The sequence below is a fragment of the Triticum aestivum genome, chromosome 3D, assembly GCF_018294505.1.
Source record: "Triticum aestivum cultivar Chinese Spring chromosome 3D, IWGSC CS RefSeq v2.1, whole genome shotgun sequence".
In the NCBI taxonomy this organism is placed as follows: domain Eukaryota; kingdom Viridiplantae; phylum Streptophyta; class Magnoliopsida; order Poales; family Poaceae; genus Triticum; species Triticum aestivum.
This window is the reverse complement of record NC_057802.1, coordinates 451,155,307-451,174,158: the sequence shown is the minus strand read 5'-3', so window position 1 is coordinate 451,174,158 and position 18,852 is coordinate 451,155,307. Positions and strand designations below refer to the sequence as shown.

Genomic DNA, 18,852 nt, shown 5'->3' with positions numbered 1-18,852 from the left:
CCTTTTCACCTCCATAATCGAGAAAATTCCTTAGTCCACTAGATACTAAGGATAAATTCGACCGCTGTCATGTGATCCATTCCCGGATCACTATTGTACCCCTTGACCAACTCATGGCAAGGCACACTCCATGTGCGGTACACAGCATAGCATACTGTAGAGCCTATGTCTGAAGCATAGCAATTGCCCCCTATTAGTCAAGTACCCCTCTTCCTATTTAGTTTAGGGGTTAAGGCGAGAAATGGCTTGATGAACCCTTCCGTTCACCACGCACCGGCCCCATTCACTTGCAACTCGTAGAGGCTGTAAGTAAACAGGGACGACTTTCGTCCTTTCTCTCTCTTCTGTTGTGGTCAGGTCTTGAGTCTTACTCAATACTCAGACCTTGTAACACAGCCAAGAACTCCTTCTTTGCTGATCTATTTTGAACTCTTTCAAAAACATGTCAAGGTGCGCGTTCTTTGAAAGTATCATCGGGCGTCTTGATCTATCTCTATAGATCTTGATGCCCAATATGTAAGTAGCTTTTATCCAGGTCTTCCTTTGAAAAACTCCTTTCAAACAACCCTTTATGCTTTCCAGAAATTTTACATCATTTCGGATCAACAATATGTCATTCACATATACTTATCAGAAATGTTGTAGCGCTCCCACTCACTTTATTGTAAATACAAGTTTCTAACAAACTTTGTATAAACCCAAAAACTTTGATCACTCCATCAAAGTGTATATTCTGACTCTGAGATGCTTGCTCTAATCCATGGAAGGATCGCTGAAGCTAGCATACCTTTTAGCATCCTTAGGATCGACAAAAACTTTCTGATTGTATCACATACAACCTTTCCTTACGAAAACTGGCAAGGAAACTTGTTTTGACATCCATCTGCCAGATTTCACAAATGCAGCTAATGCTAACATGATTCCGACGGACTTAAGCACCGCTACGGATGAGAAAATCTCATCGTAGTCAACTCCTTGAACTTGTGGAAATACTCTTTGCCACAAGTCGAGCTTCATAGACGGTAACATTACCGTCCATGTCCGTCTTCTTCTTAAAGATCCATTTACCTCAACAGCCTTACAACCATCAAGTAGTACTCTCAAAATCTATACTTTGTTTTCATACATGGATCCTCTCGGATTTTATGGCTTCCAACCATTTGTCGGAATATGGGCCCACCATCGCTTCTCCATAGCTCGTAGGTTCAGTATTGTCCAACAACATGATATCTCAGACGGATCACGTACCACTCTGAAGTAGCACGCATCCTCGTCGTCCTACGAGGTTTGGTAGTGACTTGATCCGAAGTTTCATGATCACTGTCATAAGCTTCCACTTCAATTGGTGTAGGTGCCACGGGAACAATTTCCTGTGCCCTGCTACACACTAGTTGAAGCGACGGTTCAATAACCTTATCAAGTCTCCACCATCCTCCCACTCAATTCTTTCGAGAGAAACTTTTCCTCGAGAAAGGACTCGTTTCTAAAAGCAATTACTTTTGCTTCCAGATCTGAAATAGGAGGTATACCCAACTGTTTTGGGTATTCTATGAAGATGCATTTATCCGCTTTGGGTTCGAGCTTATCAGCCTGAAACTTTTCACATAAGCATCGCAGCCCCAAACTTTTAAGAAACGACAACTTAGGTTTCTCTAAACGGTGTCGTCTCAACGGAATTGCGTGGTGCCCCTTTTAAAGTGAATGCGGTTGTCTCTAATGCCTAACCCATAAACGATAGTGGTAATTCGATAAGAAACATCATGGTATGCACCATATCCAATAGGGTGCAGTTATGATGTTCGGACACACCATCACACTATGGTGTTCCAGGCGGTATTAATTGTGAAACACTTTCCACAATGTCTCAATTGTGTGCCAAACTCGTAACTCAGATACTCATCTCTATGATCATATCACAGACATTTTATCCTCTTGTCACGACGATCTTCAACTTCACTCTGAAATTACTTGAACCTTTCAATAATTCAGACTAGTGTTTCATCAAGTAAATACACTCAGCATCTACTCAAATCATCTGTGAAGTAAGAACATAACGATATCCACTGCATGCCTCAGCACTCATTGGACTGCGTACATCAAAATGTATTACTTCCAATAAGTTGCTCTCTTGTTCCATCTTACTGAAAACGAGGACTTTCAGTCATCTTGCCCATGTGGTATGATTTGCATGTCTCAAGTGATTCAAAATCAAGTGAGTCCAAACGATCCATCTGCATGGAGTTTCTTCATGCATATATACCAATAGACATGGTTCGCATGTCTCAATCTTTTCAAAACGAGTGAGTCCAAAGATCCATCTACATGGAGCTTCTTCATGCGTTTTATACCAATATGACTCAAGTGGCAGTGCCACAAGTATGTGGTACTATCATTACTATCTTATATCTTTTGGCACGAACATGTGTATCACTGCGATCGAGATTCATTTTAGGTGCAAGACCATTGAAGGTATTATTCAAATAAACAGAGTAACCATTATTCTCCTTAAATGAATAACCGTATTGCGATAAACATAATCCAATCATGCTCAACGCAAACACCAAATCTCGATGGTAGAGGGAGCATGCGATGCTTGATCACATCAACCTTGGAAACACTTCCAACACATATCGTCATCTCACCTTTAGCTAGTCTCCGTTTATTCCGCAGCTTTTATTTCGAGTTACTAACACTTAGCAACCGAACCGGTATCTAATACCCTGGTGCTGCTAGGAGTACTAGTAAAGTACACATTCATATAACGTATATCCAATATACTTCTGTCGACCTTGCCTGCCTTCTCATCTACCAAGTATCTAGGGTAGTACTGCTTCAGTGACCGTTCCTCTCATTACAGAAGCACTTAGTCTCGGGTTTGGGTTCAACCTTGGGATTCTTCACTAGAGCAGCAAACGACTTGCTGTTTCATGAAGTATCCCTTTTGCCCTTGCCCTTCTTAAACTAGTGGTTTTACTAACCATCAACAATTGATGCTCCTTCTTGATTTCTACTCTCGCGGTGTCAAACATCGCGAATAGCTCAAGGATCATCATAACTATCCCTGATATGTTATAGTTCATCACGAAGCTCTACTAGCTTGGTGGCAGTGACTATGGAGAACTATCACTATCTCATCTGGGAGATTAACTCCCACTCGATTCAAGCGATTGTGGTACTCAGACAATCTGAGCACATGCTCAACGATTGAGCTTTTCTCCCTTAGTTTGCAGGCTTAAGAAACTTGTCAGAGGTCTCATACCTCTTGACGTGGGCACTAGTCTGAAATCCCAATTTCAGTCTTCGGAACATCTCATATGTTCTGCGACGTTTCAAAACGTCTTTGGTGCCACAATTCTAAACCGTTAGCATTACGCACTGAACTATCACGTAGTCATCAAAACGTGTATGTCAGATGTTTCGCAACATCTACAGACGACGCTGAGGTTCAGCACACCGAGCGGTGCATTAAGGACATAAGCCTTCTGTGCAGCAATGAGGACAATCCTCAGTTTACGGACCCAGTCCGCATAATTGCTACTACCAACTTTCAACTAAATTTTCTCTAGGAACATATCTTAAACAGTAGAACTAAAGCGTATGACATAATTTGCAAATACCTTTTGACTATGTTCATGATAATGAAGTTCATCTGATTAATGAACTCCCACTCAGATAGACATCCCTCTAGTCATCTAAGTGATACATGATCCGAGTCAAACTAGGCCGTGTCCGATCATCACGTGAGACGGACTAGTCATCATCGGTGAACATCTCCATGTTGATCGTATCTGCTATACGACTCATGTTCGACCTTTCGGTCTCTTGTGTTCCGAGGCCATGTCTGTACATGCTAGGCTCGTCAAGTCAACCTAAGTGTTTCGCATGTGTTCCGAGGCCATGTCTGTACATGCTAGGCTCGTCAACACCCGTTGTATTCGAACGTTTAGAATCTATCACACCCGATCATCACGTGGTGCTTCAAAACAACGAACCTTCGCAACGGTGCACAGTTAGGGGGAACACGTCTCTTGAAATTTTTAGTGAGGGATCATCTTATTTAGCTACCGTCGTTCTAAGCAAATAAGATGCATAACATGATAAACATCACATGCAATCAAATAGTGACATGATATGGCCAATATCATTTTGCTCCTTTGATCTCCATCTTCGGGGCACCATGATCATCTTCGTCACCGGCATGACACCATGATCTCCATCATTGTGTCTTCATGAAGTTGTCACGCCAACGATTACTTCTACTTCTATGGCTAACGCGCTTAGCAATAAAGTAAAGTAATTTACATGGCGTTATTCAATGACACGCAGGTCATACAAAAAATAATGACAACTCCTATGGCTCCTGCCGGTTGTCATACTCATCGACATGCAAGTCGTGATTCCTATTACAAGAATATGATCAATCTCATACATCACATATATCATTCATCACATCTTCTGGCCATATCACATCACATAGGACATGCTGCAAAAACAAGTTAGACGTCCTCTAATTGTTGTTGCAAGTTTTTACGTGGCTTGTATAGGTTTCTAGCAAGAACGTTTCTTACCTACGTAAAACCACAACGTGATATGCCAATTTCTATTTACCCTTCATAAGGACCCTTTTCATCGAATCCGTTCCGACTAAAGTGGGAGAGACAGACACCCGCTAGCCACCTTATGCAACTAGTGCATGTCAGTCGGTGGAACCTGTCTCACGTAAGCGTACGTGTAAGGTCGGTCCGGGCCGCTTCATCCCACAATGCCGCCGAAACAAGATAAGACTAGTAGCGGCAAGAAGAATTGACAACATCTACGCCCACAACTACTTTGTGTTCTACTCGTGCATAGAAACTACGCATAGACCTAGCTCATGATGCCACTGTTGGGGAACATAGCAAAAATTCAAAAATATTCTACGCATCACCAAGATCAATCTATGGAGTAATCTAGCAACGAGGGGAAGGGGAGTGCATCTACATACCATTATAGATCGCGATGCGGAAGCGTTGCAAGAACGCGGATGAGGGAGTCGTACTCGTAGCGATTCAGATCGCGGTTGATTCCGATCTAAGCACCAAAGAACGGTGCCTCCGCGTTCAACACACGTGCAGCCCGGTGACGTCTCCCACGCCTTGATCCAGCAAGGAGAGAGGGAGAGGTTGGGGAAGACTCCATCCAGCAGCAGCACGATGGCGTGGTGGTGATGGAGGAGCATGGCAATCCCGCAGGGCTTCGCCAAGCACCGCGGGAGAGGAGGAGGAGGGAGAGGGGTAGGGCTGCACCGAAAGAGAGACGTTCTCCTGTGTCTTGGGCAGCCCAAACCTCAACTATATATAGGGGGGGAGGGGGCTGCGCCCCCTTAGGGTTTCCACCCCCAAGAGGAGGCGGCCAGCCCTAGATCCCATCAAGGGGGGCGGCCAAGGGGAGGAGAGGGGGGGCGCCCCACTAGATGGGCCCTAAGGCCCATCTGGACCTAGGGTTTGCCCCCTCCCACTCTCCCATGCGCCTTGGGCCTTGGTGGGGGGGCGCACCAACCCACCTGGGGCTGGTCCCCTCCCACACTTGGCCCACGCAGCCTTCTGGGGCTGGTGGCCCCACTTGGTGGACCCCCGGGACCCTCCCGGTGGTCCCGGTACATTACCGATTTCACCCGAAACTTTTCCGGTGACCAAAACAGGACTTCCCATATATAAATCTTTACCTCCGGACCATTCCGGAACTCCTCGTGACGTCCGGGATCTCATCCGGGACTCCGAACAACATTCGGTAACCACGTACATACTTTCCCTATAACCCTAGCGTCATCGAACCTTAAGCGTGTAGACCCTACGGGTTCGGGAACCATGCAGACATGACCGAGACGTTCTCCGGTCAATAACCAACAGCGGGATCTGGATACCCATGTTGGCTCCCACATGTTCCACGATGATCTCATCGGATGAACCACGATGTCGGGGATTCAATCAATCCCGTATGCAATTCCCTTTGTCCATCGGTATGTTACTTGCCCGAGATTCGATCGTCGGTATCCCTATACCTTGTTCAATCTCGTTACCGGCAAGTCTCTTTACTCGTTCCGTAACTCACATCATCCCGTGATCAACTCCTTGGTCACATTGTGCACATTATGATGATGTCCTACCGAGTGGGCCCAGAGATACCTCTCCGTTTACACGGAGTGACAAATCCCAGTCTCGATTCGTGCCAACCCAACAGACACTTTCGGAGATACCCGTAGTGCACCTTTATAGCCACCCAGTTACGTTGTGACGTTTGGCACACCCAAAGCATTCCTACGGTATCCGGGAGTTGCACAATCTCATGGTCTAAGGAAATGATACTTGACATTAGAAAAGCTCTGAGTAAACGAACTACACGATCTTGTGCTAGGCTTAGGATTGGGTCTTGTCCATCACATCATTCTCCTAATGATGTGATCCCGTTATCAACGACATCCAATGTCCATGGTCAGGAAACCGTAACCATCTATTGATCAACGAGCTAGTCAACTAGAGGCTTACTAGGGACATGGTGTTGTCTATGTATCCACACATGTATCTGAGTTTCCTATCAATACAATTCTAGCATGGATAATAAACGATTATCATGAACAAGGAAATATAATAATAACCAATTTATTATTGCCTCTAGGGCATATTTCTAACAGCACGTGCGTTCGGCTGCACCCCCTCCCTCCTACTATACAGCAGCGGCGGCGGAGCCGAGGTGGCAGATCGTGGGGGACATGGGGATTAACTGCACCCACGTCCCGCATGGCCCCGCAAATCCCGCGCCTTAAAGGCGCGAAATCATTATGCCTGGGAAGGGCAACCGCCCACCTCGGTCGCAGTGGATCCGTGCGTGTGCCGAGGCCCTGTAGTGGTGGGCCGAGGCCTGCGGCGACGTCCCGTCGTGCACGTGGGTTAGCAGGCCGGCCTGGCCTGCTGGCAACGCGTGGCAAGCGAGCAACGGGCGGCAGGCACGCCACCCGGCGGCGTCAGCCCAGCGCCCGCCACGACAATTCAAATTCACCAGGCGGCCGACCCTGCCTCAGCCGACTCCTGCCAGACGGCTTCTCCCAGCCGGACAAAGCGAACGCACAGGATCTCTCGGAGGAGGAAACTGCTGAGGCAATCCGGCTTTGAGCCGCGGCGCCTCACCAGCTTCAGGGACTACTGTCGGAGGGATTGACCACGGGTAGCCTCATCCACACCCTTAGCATTTCAAGACATCGGGGCTAGCAAAGCCCCTCGTACCTCCCGGACGCACGGCCGGCTCCTTGGGCTGGCTGGCCCCAAGTGGCCGGCTCCCAGAAGACGACGCACTCTCAGAAGGCGGCTTTGGGGGAGGCCGGCTCCTAGCAGACGGCCCCTCCTCCCCTCGGAGTCTGCACTCAAGCACTACGACAAGACGGGGCGTGGCTACAGGGCCACCTGCTCCCCCAAATCCCAGAGGAGCATGGCTACAGTGGAGCTAACCAAGCGGACACCCCCTGCCAGGTGCGGGACTGTAGCCATGCGACTCTCGGCATGGCCCTCGTCAGCCAGGGTCATGCTACAACAAAAGGCAATCAGTACGGCCCATAGGCGGCGGGCCCCACCTATCCGTGGGCTACCAGAAGATGGCGCACCCCTAGCAGGCGGCGTTGAGGCGCAGGCCGGTTCCTAGCAGCCGGACCTTCCCTTTCCTCGGAGCCTGCACCCACCTACCTCAACGAGACGGAGCGTGGCTACAGTGGACGCTGACCAGGCGGTCACCCGCTCGCACGATGCAGGACTGTAGCCATACGATTCCTAACGCGGCCTCCGTCATCAAGTACGAAGCTACAACGAAGAGCAGTCAGCGTGGCCCGCAGGCGGTGGGCCCTACCTGTCGGCCGCATTCCCGGCAGCCGGTGGGGCCTCCAAGCGGCGGCCCCCAGCAGCCGGCGGAGAACCCGGCGACCTTAGACACTGACGTTCGGGTCCTACACCCGGCCGTGTTACCATTGTACCCCTGGGGGTAGGCCTATATAAACCCCCCAGGCTCACCCATGCAAAGTGTTCAGCCCTCATTCCCACACACACACACCATAGCTAGGAGAACCAAGGTAGCAGCTCTGCCCTTCTTCCTCCTCTAGCCACAGCTCAAGGAGCAAGTTTGTAGCCACCATTTGATCATAGTCATCATGCGGAGACCCCGCAGAGCATGACTAGGGGTGTTATCTCCCAGGAGAGCCCTGAACCTGGGTATGTCTCGTGTGTGATCGAGCTCGCGCCCACTCCTGCTTCCAGGGCCCGACGACGTCATCTTGGCCCCATCCATGATAAGCCACCCCCTGACATCTGTCGCGAGAATACCCCGACAATGATTGAGTATGTGGACTTGCTAGGCAAACTCTTATATTGACTCTTTCGGATGTTATGATAAATTGCAATTGCTTCAATGAGCCAGATCATAATTTGTTGGTTTTCAATAAAGTTTTTGATTCATACTTTACCTTGTGAATGAATTTATCACTTTAGCATAGGAAGTTATATGACAATATATTGTTGTTCTAAAGATGATCATGATGCCCTCATGTCCGTATTTCATTTTATCGACACCTCTATCTCAAAACATGTGAACATGATTTCGATCTCGGCTTTCGCTTGAGGACAAGCGAGGTCTAAGCTTGGGGGAGTTAATACGTCCATTTTGCACATCCCGGTACACCGCCGGAGGCATTCATATAGAGTCATATTTTGTTCTAGTATCGAGTTGTAATTTTTGAGTTGTAAGTAAATAAAAGTGTGATGATCTTCATTATTAGAGCATTGTCCCATGTGAGGAAATAAAAAAAAGAGAGAAAAGGCCAATAAAAAAAGAGAAGTCCTAAAAAATGAGAGAAAAAGAGAGAAGGGACAATGTTACTATCCTTTTTGCCACACTTGTGCTTCAAAGTAGCACCATGATCTTCATGGTAGATAGTCTCCTATGATATCACTTTCATATACTAGTGGGAATTTTCATTATAGAACTTGGCTTGTATATTCCAACGATGGGCTTCCTCAAAACGCCCTAGGTCTTCATGAGCAAGCCAGTTGGATGCACACCCACTTAGTTTTTTTTTAGCTTTCATAAACTTATAGCTCTAGTGCATCCGTTGCATGGCAATCCCTACTCACTCACATTGATATCTATTGATGGGCATCTCCTTAGCCCGTTGATACGCCTAGTTGATGTGAGACTATCTCCCTCTTTTTTCTTCTCCACAACCACCTTCTATTCCACCTATAGTGCTATGTCCATGGCTCACGCTCATGTATTGTGTGAAAGTTGAAAAGGTTTGAGAACATCAAAAGTATGAAATAATTGCTTGGCTTGTCTTCGGGGTTGTGCATGATTTAAATATTTTGTGTGATGAAGATGGAGCATAGCCAGACTATATGATTTTGTAGGGATAAGCTTTCTTTGGCCATGTTATTTTGAGAAGACATAATTATTTTGTTAGTATGCTTGAAGTATTATTGCTTTTATGTCAATATTAAACTTTTGTTTTCAATCTTACGGATCTGAACATTCATGCCACAATAAAGAGAATTACATGGATAAATATGTTAGGTAGCATTCCACATCAAAAATTCTGTTTTTATCATTTACCTACTCGAGGACGAGCAGGAATTAAGCTTGGGGATGCTTGATACGTCTCCAACATATTTATAATTTTTGATTGTCCATGCTATTATATTATCTGTTTTGGATGTTTTATATGCATTAATATGCTATTTTATATGATTTTTGGGACTAACCTATTAACCTAGACCCCACTGCCAGTTCCTGTTTTTTCCTTGTTTTAGAGTTTCGCAGAAAAGGAATACCAAACGGAGTCCAAACGGAATGAAACTTGTGCGATGATTTTTCTTGGACCAGAAGACACCCAGGAGACTTGGAGTGCAAGTCAAAAGAGCCACGAGGCGGCCACAAGGGTGGAGGGCACGCTCGGGGGGTAGGGCGCCCCCCCCGACCTTGTGGGCCCCTCGATGACCCCCTGACCTAGATCTTCCTCCTATATATATTCTCAAATATCCCAAAAACTTCTAGTGGAGCCACGAAACCACTTTTCCACCGCCGCAACCTTCTGTACCCATGAGATCCAATGTTCAAGAAAGCGGAAAGCGTAAGCGAAGCGGAAGGCCACAGCTTAGAGCAATGAGCGCTTAAGCGCAACTTAATCGCACTTAAGCGTTTTTTGAAATTGGCTAGAATTTGACAGATTTTGAACGATATACACATGAAAATAGGAAGCATGGCACATGGGTAATTGAAGTAGCATTTGGAATACGGTTCACACAACAGCAAATACATATCAGGTTCGCATAGCAAGCAAAATAACAACTAAAATGCAGTTCAGTTCAAATAGACGTAACCTAACAGATATCATGTGGACAGAATTTTGCCAAAATATGAAGGAAATAGTTCTTGAACATAGCCTAGTAATAAGATAAATAGCATATTGCCATTATTGCACAAGCAGACCAGCAGAAGTAGTACAAAAATTGCCAAATTTTGGTCAAATTTAAATAAAAAATGCTTAATCTACCGCTTAGGGCAAAAGCGAAGCGCTTTGCCATCGCTCAGCACTTAATCGCGCTTAAGCGTCGCTTAAAAAGCTTTCCTGAACACTGATGAGATCCCATCTAGGGGCCTTTTCCGGCGTCTTGCCGGAGGGGGATTCGATCACGGAGGGCTTCTACATCAACACCATTGCCTCTTCGAAGAAGCGTGAGTAGTTTACCACATACCTACGGGTCCATTGCTAGTAGCTAGATGGCTTCTTCTCTCTCTTTGATTCTCAATACAAAGTTCTCCTCGATGTTCTTGGAGATCTATTCGATGTAATACTCTTTTGCGGTGCGTTTGCCGAGATCCGATGAATTGTGGATTTATGATCAGCTTATTTATGAATATTATTTGAATCTTCCCTGAATTCTTATATGCATGATTTGATATCTTTGCAAGTCTCTTCGAGCTATCGATTTGGTTTGGCCAACTAGATCGGTTTTTCTTGCACTGGGAGAAGTGCTTAGCTTTGGGTTCAATCTTGCGGTGCTCGATCCAAGTGACAGAAGGGGAACCGACACATATTGTATTGTTGCCATCGAGGATAACAAGATGGGGTTTTCATCATATTTCTTGAGTTTATCCCGCTACATCATGTCATCTTACTTAATGTGTTACCCTATTCTTATGAACTTAATACTCTAGATGCAGGCAGAAGTCGGTCGATGTGTGGAGTAATAGTAGTAGATGCAGAATCGTTTCGGTCTACTTGATACGGACGTGATGCCTATATTCATGATCATTGCCTTAGATATCGGCATAACTTTGCGCTTTTCTATAAATTGCTCGGCAGTAATTTGTTCACCCACCGTAATAATTTCTATCATGAGAGAAGCCTCTAGTGAAACCTATGGCCCCCGGGTCTATTTTCCATCATATAAGTTTCCGATCTACAATTTCAGTTTCCTATTTATTTTCTTTGCAATATTTTACTTTCCGTTCCATAAACCAAAAATACCAAAAACATTACTTTACCGTTTATCCATCTGTATCAGATCTCACGTTGCAAATAACCGTGAAGGGATTGACAACCCCTTTATCACGTTGGGTGCAAGTTGGTATTTGTTTGTGTGCAGGTATTCGATGGCTTGCGCATTATCTCCTACTGGATTGATACCTTGGTTCTCAAAAGCTGAGGGAAATACGTACTCTACTTTGCTGCATCACCCTTTCCTCTTCAAGGGAAAAACCAACGCAAGCTCAAGAGGTAGCAGGAAACTTCCCTCTGGGAGGGGGAAATCAAAGCCATCGTCATCACCAACGATCCTCTCACCGAGGGAGGGTCAATCTCCATCAACATCTTCACCAGCACCATCTCCTCTCAAACCGTAGTTCATCTCTTGTATTCAATCTTTGTCCCAAAACATCAGATTGGTACCTGCAGGTTGCTAGTAGTGTTGATTACTCCTTGTAGTTTGATGCTAGTTGGTTTATTTGGTGGAAGATCATATGTTCAGATCCTTAATGATATTTAATACCCCTCTGATCTTGAATATGAACATGTTTTGTGAGTAGTTACATTTGTTCCTGAGGACATGGGAGAAGTCTTGTTATAAGTAATCTTGTGAATCTGGTATTCGTTCGATATTTTGATGAGATGTATGTTGTCTTTCCTCTAGTGGTGCTATGTGAACGTCGACTACATGCCACTTCACCATGATTTGGGCCTAGGGGAAGACATTGGGAAGTATTAAGTAGATGATGGGTTGCTAGAGTGACAGAAGGTTAAACCATAGTTTATGCATTGCTTTGTAAGGGGCTGATTTGGATCCACATGTTTCATCCTATGGTTAGATGTATCTTAATTCTTCTTTCGTAGTTGCGGATGCTTGCGAGAGGGGTTAATCATAAGTGGGAGGCTTGTCCAAGTAAGGACAACACCCAAGCACCGGTTCACCCACATATCAAATTATCAAAGTAGCAACGCGAATCATATGAGCATGACGAAAACTAACCCGACAATAATTCCCATGTGTCCTCGGGAGCGCTTTGCTTTATATAAGAGTTTGTCCAGGCTTGTCCTTTGCTATAAAAGGACCGGGCCACCTTGTTGCACCTTCGTTATACTTGTTACTTGTTACTCGCTACAAATTATCTTATCACAAAACTATCTGTTACTGATAATTTCAGTGCCTGCAGAAAATACCTTGCTAAAGACCGATTGTCATTTCCTTCTGCTCCTTGCTGGGTTCGACACTCTTACTTATCAATAGGACTACGATAGATCCCCTATACTTGTGGGTCATCACGGGATTGGACTCCAAACTGGTGGATTGGGACGCGGGGGTGGAGACGGCGTCCATTGCGGGGAGCGGGGACGACCGGAAGTGGTCCAAGGTGGTGCTACGGCGAGAAAGAGCAACGTCGGCATGGACGGGAAGAGCAGCGGGAGGGGCAAAATGTCCCTCACGCCAAATCGTTTTGGGATGGAGTGCGCTCCAAATAGCACCCTGCCCCCACAATTGCCAAATATGAAGGCATGGTGGCTAGGTTTGGAGAGTGTCCTTAAAAAATAATGCCTAGGATGGGATGACGACTCTAATAGTGACCTTTTGACCAAAAATTGTCATAGTGATGGTTATCAAGGTGATTGACCACTTATAACAATTCTGCTAGAGTTGCTCTTATAACACAACAAGGACGCCGTCGTAGCCGTGTCGGTAAAATGAGTTGTGTTCTCCGGGGACGTGGAGTATCTACTTACGAGCTCAAATGCTCCCAGGAAAATTTAAAAAAATAGAAAAAAAATAAAAAAATGTCGTAAACTTTGACAAATATTTTATGTGCCTGTAAAAATTTATCATAAAAAGACATTCGTGGAAGTCATGACAAAACAAACCGATGCTCCAAAAATGGTACGTAATATTGAAAACATATTGGAGTACTGATTTTTTTCCTTCATGACTTCCACAAATGTAATTCCGTGATGAAACTTATCAAGCGTACAAAACATTTGTCAAATTTGTCACAAAAAGGTTTATGATTTTTTTCAATTTTACTGTCATTCTTTTTCGAGCTCATTTGAGCTCGGGAGTAGAATAATACTTTCGGTTCCACGGCCCCAATTTTTATAAAGAAGAGGCAGAACAGTCCAACCATACATCATTCAAACGGCTCTCGGCCACAAACAGAAGTAGCTGCGTTCAAGATTATGTGTAAAGTGTTGAACTGTTTCCTGCTTGAACTACTTATGTGTTCCTAGGCCTCTTATTTGCAGTACTAATAGTAAACTGTTTAGTGCTTGAACCAAACAATGGCATCAAACAAACAAACCAGGGCGAAGTGGCAACGCCATAAATGACTCGACCAGGGACCGAGATGGAGGCAGTGGAATTGACTGGAACGAGGAGACCGGCGGTGCCGCTGCGAGAGCAAGGCGGGTAAATTCCACTCCATCGAAAATTTGAAGGTTGCACTTGCACTGCTCACCGGGGCCAGCGTGGCTGTACCGCCAGGGTTGCCGTGCGGCGCTGCTCGTGCCTGCCTGCCTGCGCTTTTCCGTCGCTGCTCCAGATCGCAATGAATGCCGGCTGCCATTCGGATCAAAAGCGGCCGGTGTAAATGAAGGTTGTTGGGGCGCATTCAATACAAGCAACCTTCAGAGCCCTCCGCAGACACGCGTCAGGGCCTCTTAATAAACCTCCTCAGACCCTTTCTTTTGGTGAGTGAATTCCCACGCACGGGGGAATGGAGAGCGGTTTCGTTCGCTTGGTCACCAAAAGGAATTCTTCCGTCTCGCTACAGGTAAAAATGTAGTAATCCATTCAAACCAAAGATAAAAAAAACGAAAGGAAATGTTATTGTGAAATCGGGTGATAATAGTGGTATCGACGATGGCGTTATTAATTCCGGCGTTATCGAGGGGTGAATGGAAACGTCTTGAATTTCCATCGGTGGCAATCAATCCAGAAGATCGGATTCCAACATGACGATTTTATCTGCTGTGTAGTGTTACATCAGGGGTGGATTTTTTTTCTTCAGCAAACAATGGCTGTAACGCACCTAGTAAATGAGATGAGGTGACCACATACATTACTCCATTTTTTCCCTGAGAAATATCTTGATTTTTCGAAAAAGAGGAGAAACGAATCGGAAAAGTTAATAAATCGAATCATTTTGTCCATTCCCCGTAGTTCTACTCGTGCTAGCTCATTAATAGCGCGCAAGGAGGAGAGGGGCCTCCCCACTGCTCCACAGGTGACAGTTCACAGCCTCCCCGCCGCACCAAGCCACCCCCCTCCCCTCCCCTCCCCGGCCCGCACCCAAAACTGCTCCGCGCAAATGGACAGAGCTCCGGTGTGATCCCACCACCCGCACTTCCCCCTCCCCTCCCCGCCCCGCCCCGGCCGCCGCAATGGCCGACTCCGCCTCCGCCCCCGCGCTGCTGCTCCTCCTCCTCGCGGCGGCCGCGGCGGCGGCGACGACCACGACCGCGCTCACCGACGACGTGCTCGCGCTGGTGGTCTTCAAGACGGGCGTGGCCGACCCGCTGGGCCGCCTCGCCAAGTGGACCGAGGACGACGACCGCCCCTGCTCCTGGCCGGGCGTCGGCTGCGACGCGCGCGCAGGCCGCGTCACCTCGCTCTCCCTCCCGGCCGCCTCGCTCTCGGGCCGCCTCCCGCGCGCGCTGCTCCGCCTCGACGCGCTCGTCTCCCTCTCCCTCCCCCGCAACAACCTCTCCGGCCCCGTGCTCCCGGGGCTCCTCGCCTCCCTCCCCCGCCTCCGCTCCCTCGACCTCGCCTCCAACCGCCTCGCCGCCACCGTCCCCGCCGACCTCTTCGCCCAATGCCGCGACATCCGCGCCATCTCCCTCGCCGACAACGAGCTCTCGGGCTACATCCCGCCCGCGGTCGCCTCCTGCTCCTCGCTCCTCTCCCTCAACCTCTCCTCCAACCGCCTCGCTGGCCCGATACCCGACGGTATCTGGTCGCTGCCCTCGCTCCGGTCTCTGGACCTCTCCGGGAATTCGCTGTCGGGGAGTGTTCCTGGCGGGTTCCCCCGGAGCAGCTCGCTGCGGGCGCTGGATTTGAGCCGTAACCTTTTCGCCGGGGGAATACCGGCTGATGTCGGAGAGGCGGCGCTTCTTAAATCGCTGGATCTCGGGCGTAACTTCTTCACCGGCGGCCTGCCGGATTCTCTCCGTAGGCTGACCGCGCTGCGGTTCCTTGGCGCCGGCAGCAATGCGCTCGCTGGCGAGGTGCCGGCGTGGATCGGGGAGATGTGGTCGCTGGAGCGGCTAGACTTGTCGGGCAATCGCTTCGCCGGCGTCATCCCCGACGACATCGCGAAATGTAAGAACCTGCTGGAGGCCGATCTCAGCCGGAACGCGCTGACTGGCGAGCTCCCCTGGTGGGTGTTCGGCCTGCCACTGCAGCGCGTCTCGGTCGCCGGCAACAAGCTCGAAGGGTGGGTCAAGGTCCCCGGAGATGCCGCGTTGGCGTTGCATGTGCTGGACCTGTCGAGCAACGCGTTCTCCGGCGGGATCCCGCCGCAGATTACTGCCTTCGCGGGGTTGCAGTTTCTGAACCTGTCCTCGAATTCCATATCGGGGCAGCTGCCTGCTGGCATTGGTGGGATGAGGCTGCTGGAGGTGCTCGACGTAAGCGCTAACACGCTGACCGGAAGCGTGCCACCGGAGATTGGCGGCGCGGTGGCGCTCCGGGTGCTGAGGATGGGGGACAATTCGCTCACCGGCCGCATCCCGGCACAGATTGGGAGCTGCAGTTCCCTCGTTGCACTGTAAGCGAATTTCTGGCCACCAAATTTGACTCCATTCAGATTGCTTGTTAGTGAAGTTGATTAGGTCTATTTGTTTTTTGTATTTCCCTGCATGCCTTGGTTGCTTTCAGTTTCCTAGGTTCCAGAGACGTTGTAGAAAATGACAGGACATCGATGTCTTAGTTTTCTGTTATAGGAGTCCTTAACCGCAAATTGTGGGTCTCTGTCATGTTGTCCTGCTCGTATCCAGTGCCGGGTTCATTTTCTAGGATACGCTTAAAACTGAAGTCAAATGTGCATGTGTGGGAATCTGGGCGTTTGTTTCAAACTTTGCAAACTGTAATCAAATAGAAACTCTAGCAAGCTGATCAAACAGATCTAAACTTATTGTTACTTGATTCTGACTTAATGAGTACTCCAAAAATGAAGCCTGCGGATCGAGCAAATATAAACTCAGTTATACTTGATTTGCTGAAGGTTAGGGGTCATTTTAATTGATACAGTATGCTTGTGAATGCAGGGATTTGTCGCACAACGACATCACGGGACCGATTCCAAGCACCCTGGGGAACCTCACCAGTCTTCAGGCTGTTGATCTCTCCCAGAACAAGCTGAATGGGACCCTACCAGTGGAGCTTTCTAATCTGCCCAGCTTGCACATCTTTGACGTCTCCCACAACTTGCTATCAGGAAATCTCCCGAACAGTCGTTTCTTCGACAATATCCCTGACTACTTCCTATCAGACAATTCCGGCCTATGCAGCTCCAGGAAGAACAATTCCTGCGGTGCTGTCATGCCGAAGCCGATTGTACTCAACCCCAATTCCTCATCAAACCCCTTGTCACAATCCACACCAAGCTCCCCTAGCAGCAAGCACCACAAGAAAATCATACTGAGCGTCTCCACCCTCATTGCCATTGCGGGTGGTGCTGCCATTGCCATCGGAGTGATCACTGTAACTGTGCTCAACCGACGTGTCCGTTCTGCCGCCTCCCACCCAAAGCCTGCTATTGCACTATCTGATGATTACCTTAGCCAATCCCCGGAGAATGATGCTAGCTCTGGGAAGCTTGTCATGTTTGGCAAAGGCAGCCCAGAGTTCAGCACTGGTGGGCATGCCTTGTTGAACAAAGACTGTGAGCTTGGGCGAGGAGGCTTTGGTGCAGTCTACAAGACGGTGCTCAGAGACGGACAGCCGGTGGCCATCAAGAAGCTCACTGTGTCTAGCTTGGTGAAGTCTAAGGATGACTTTGAGCGACAGGTGAAGGTGCTTAGCAAGATGCGGCACCACAATATTGTCACACTGAGAGGCTTTTACTGGACTTCGTCGCTGCAGCTGCTCATCTATGATTACCTCCCAGGAGGAAATCTGCACAAGCACCTCCATGAGTGCACGGAAGAGAACACTCTTTCCTGGATGGAGAGGTTTGACATTATCATCGGTGTTGCCAGGGGACTGATGCACCTCCACCAGCATGGGGTCGTCCATTACAATCTCAAGTCAAGCAATGTGCTGCTGGACAGCAATGGTGAGCCCAGGGTGGGTGACTATGGTCTTGCAAGCCTGCTCCCGATGCTGGACCGGTATGTGCTGAGCAGTAAGATCCAGAGTGCACTTGGGTACATGGCGCCAGAATTCGCGTGCAAGACGGTGAAGATCACCGAGAAGTGCGACGTCTACGGCTTTGGGGTGCTTGCACTGGAGATCTTGACGGGCAGGAGGCCTGTTGAGTACTTGGAAGATGACGTGGTCGTGCTATGTGACTTGGTGAGAAGCGCGCTGGAGGAAGGCAGGCTGGAGGACTGCATGGATCCGCGGCTATGCGGCGAGTTCGCGATGGAAGAGGCCATTCCGATCATCAAGCTGGGCCTCGTTTGCACTTCGCAGGTGCCGTCGAACCGGCCGGACATGGGCGAGGTGTTGAGTATACTTGAGGTGGTGAGGAGTCCGCAGGACAGTCCAGGGGATGAGATGGTCTGAGGTCTCTTTTGAACTTTGTTCCGCATGTACCTGGGTTTTTGTTTCTCTACTAGATGCATATATGATGCCCGGTTGGGAAGAAGGGTGGGAGCGATGGAGTGGTGATGCATTGTGGAATGCCTGTAGTCTGTAGTTTGGTTGTGAAATTTTAGGGGGTTGGCGATGCTGCTTGTTGCTTCTCTGCAATTCTTTGGTTCATTCCTTGGATGAAACTGTAGCTTATCTCTGCTCGTTTGGGTATTGCCGCAGAGGTTGGCCGGCATCTCGGCACCCCTGAAATGACTGATATCTGATTGCCTTCTTAGCTAGTTGTGCTGATAAATGTGACTTTGATTTCTTACATATATTGCTCGACATCTTTTGCTTCACAATGTGTGGTCATTTTATTAGCTTTGTTACTGGTCTGATGCTGCCAAATCTTTTCACTGCCCCTCTGGTAAACCTATATTCACTATTCACTAACAGCAAAATGTTCAGAGCAACGACTGTTCTGATTCCATTACTGTAATCTCCATGATTACCCTTCTGATCAAGTCTAAGTCTATCAAAGCTGTATTACTAACTATTT

The 18,852-nt window shown here is 48.0% G+C and overlaps 1 protein-coding gene across 1 annotated transcript; it reads left to right on the top strand.

The window, feature by feature from the left end:
* Positions 1-14,769: 14,769 nt before the first annotated feature.
* LOC123079582 (probable LRR receptor-like serine/threonine-protein kinase IRK) lies at positions 14,770-18,626 on the top strand. Its single transcript, XM_044502374.1, has 2 exons — positions 14,770-16,323; positions 16,823-18,626. Exons 1-2 carry the CDS (start codon positions 14,939-14,941, stop codon positions 18,282-18,284), a joined length of 2,847 nt encoding a protein of 948 aa, XP_044358309.1. The 5' UTR covers positions 14,770-14,938; the 3' UTR covers positions 18,285-18,626.
* The last annotated feature ends 226 nt before the right edge of the window (positions 18,627-18,852 follow it).

Bases quoted from the DNA above. Each gene is read 5' to 3' on its own strand.
- LOC123079582 (XM_044502374.1), top strand. From the start codon at position 14,939: ATGGCCGACTCCGCCTCCGCCCCCGCGCTGCTGCTCCTCCTCCTCGCG. The intron at 16,324-16,822 runs GTAAGCGAATTT...TTGTGAATGCAG, and splicing joins TGCAGTTCCCTCGTTGCACT to GGATTTGTCGCACAACGACA.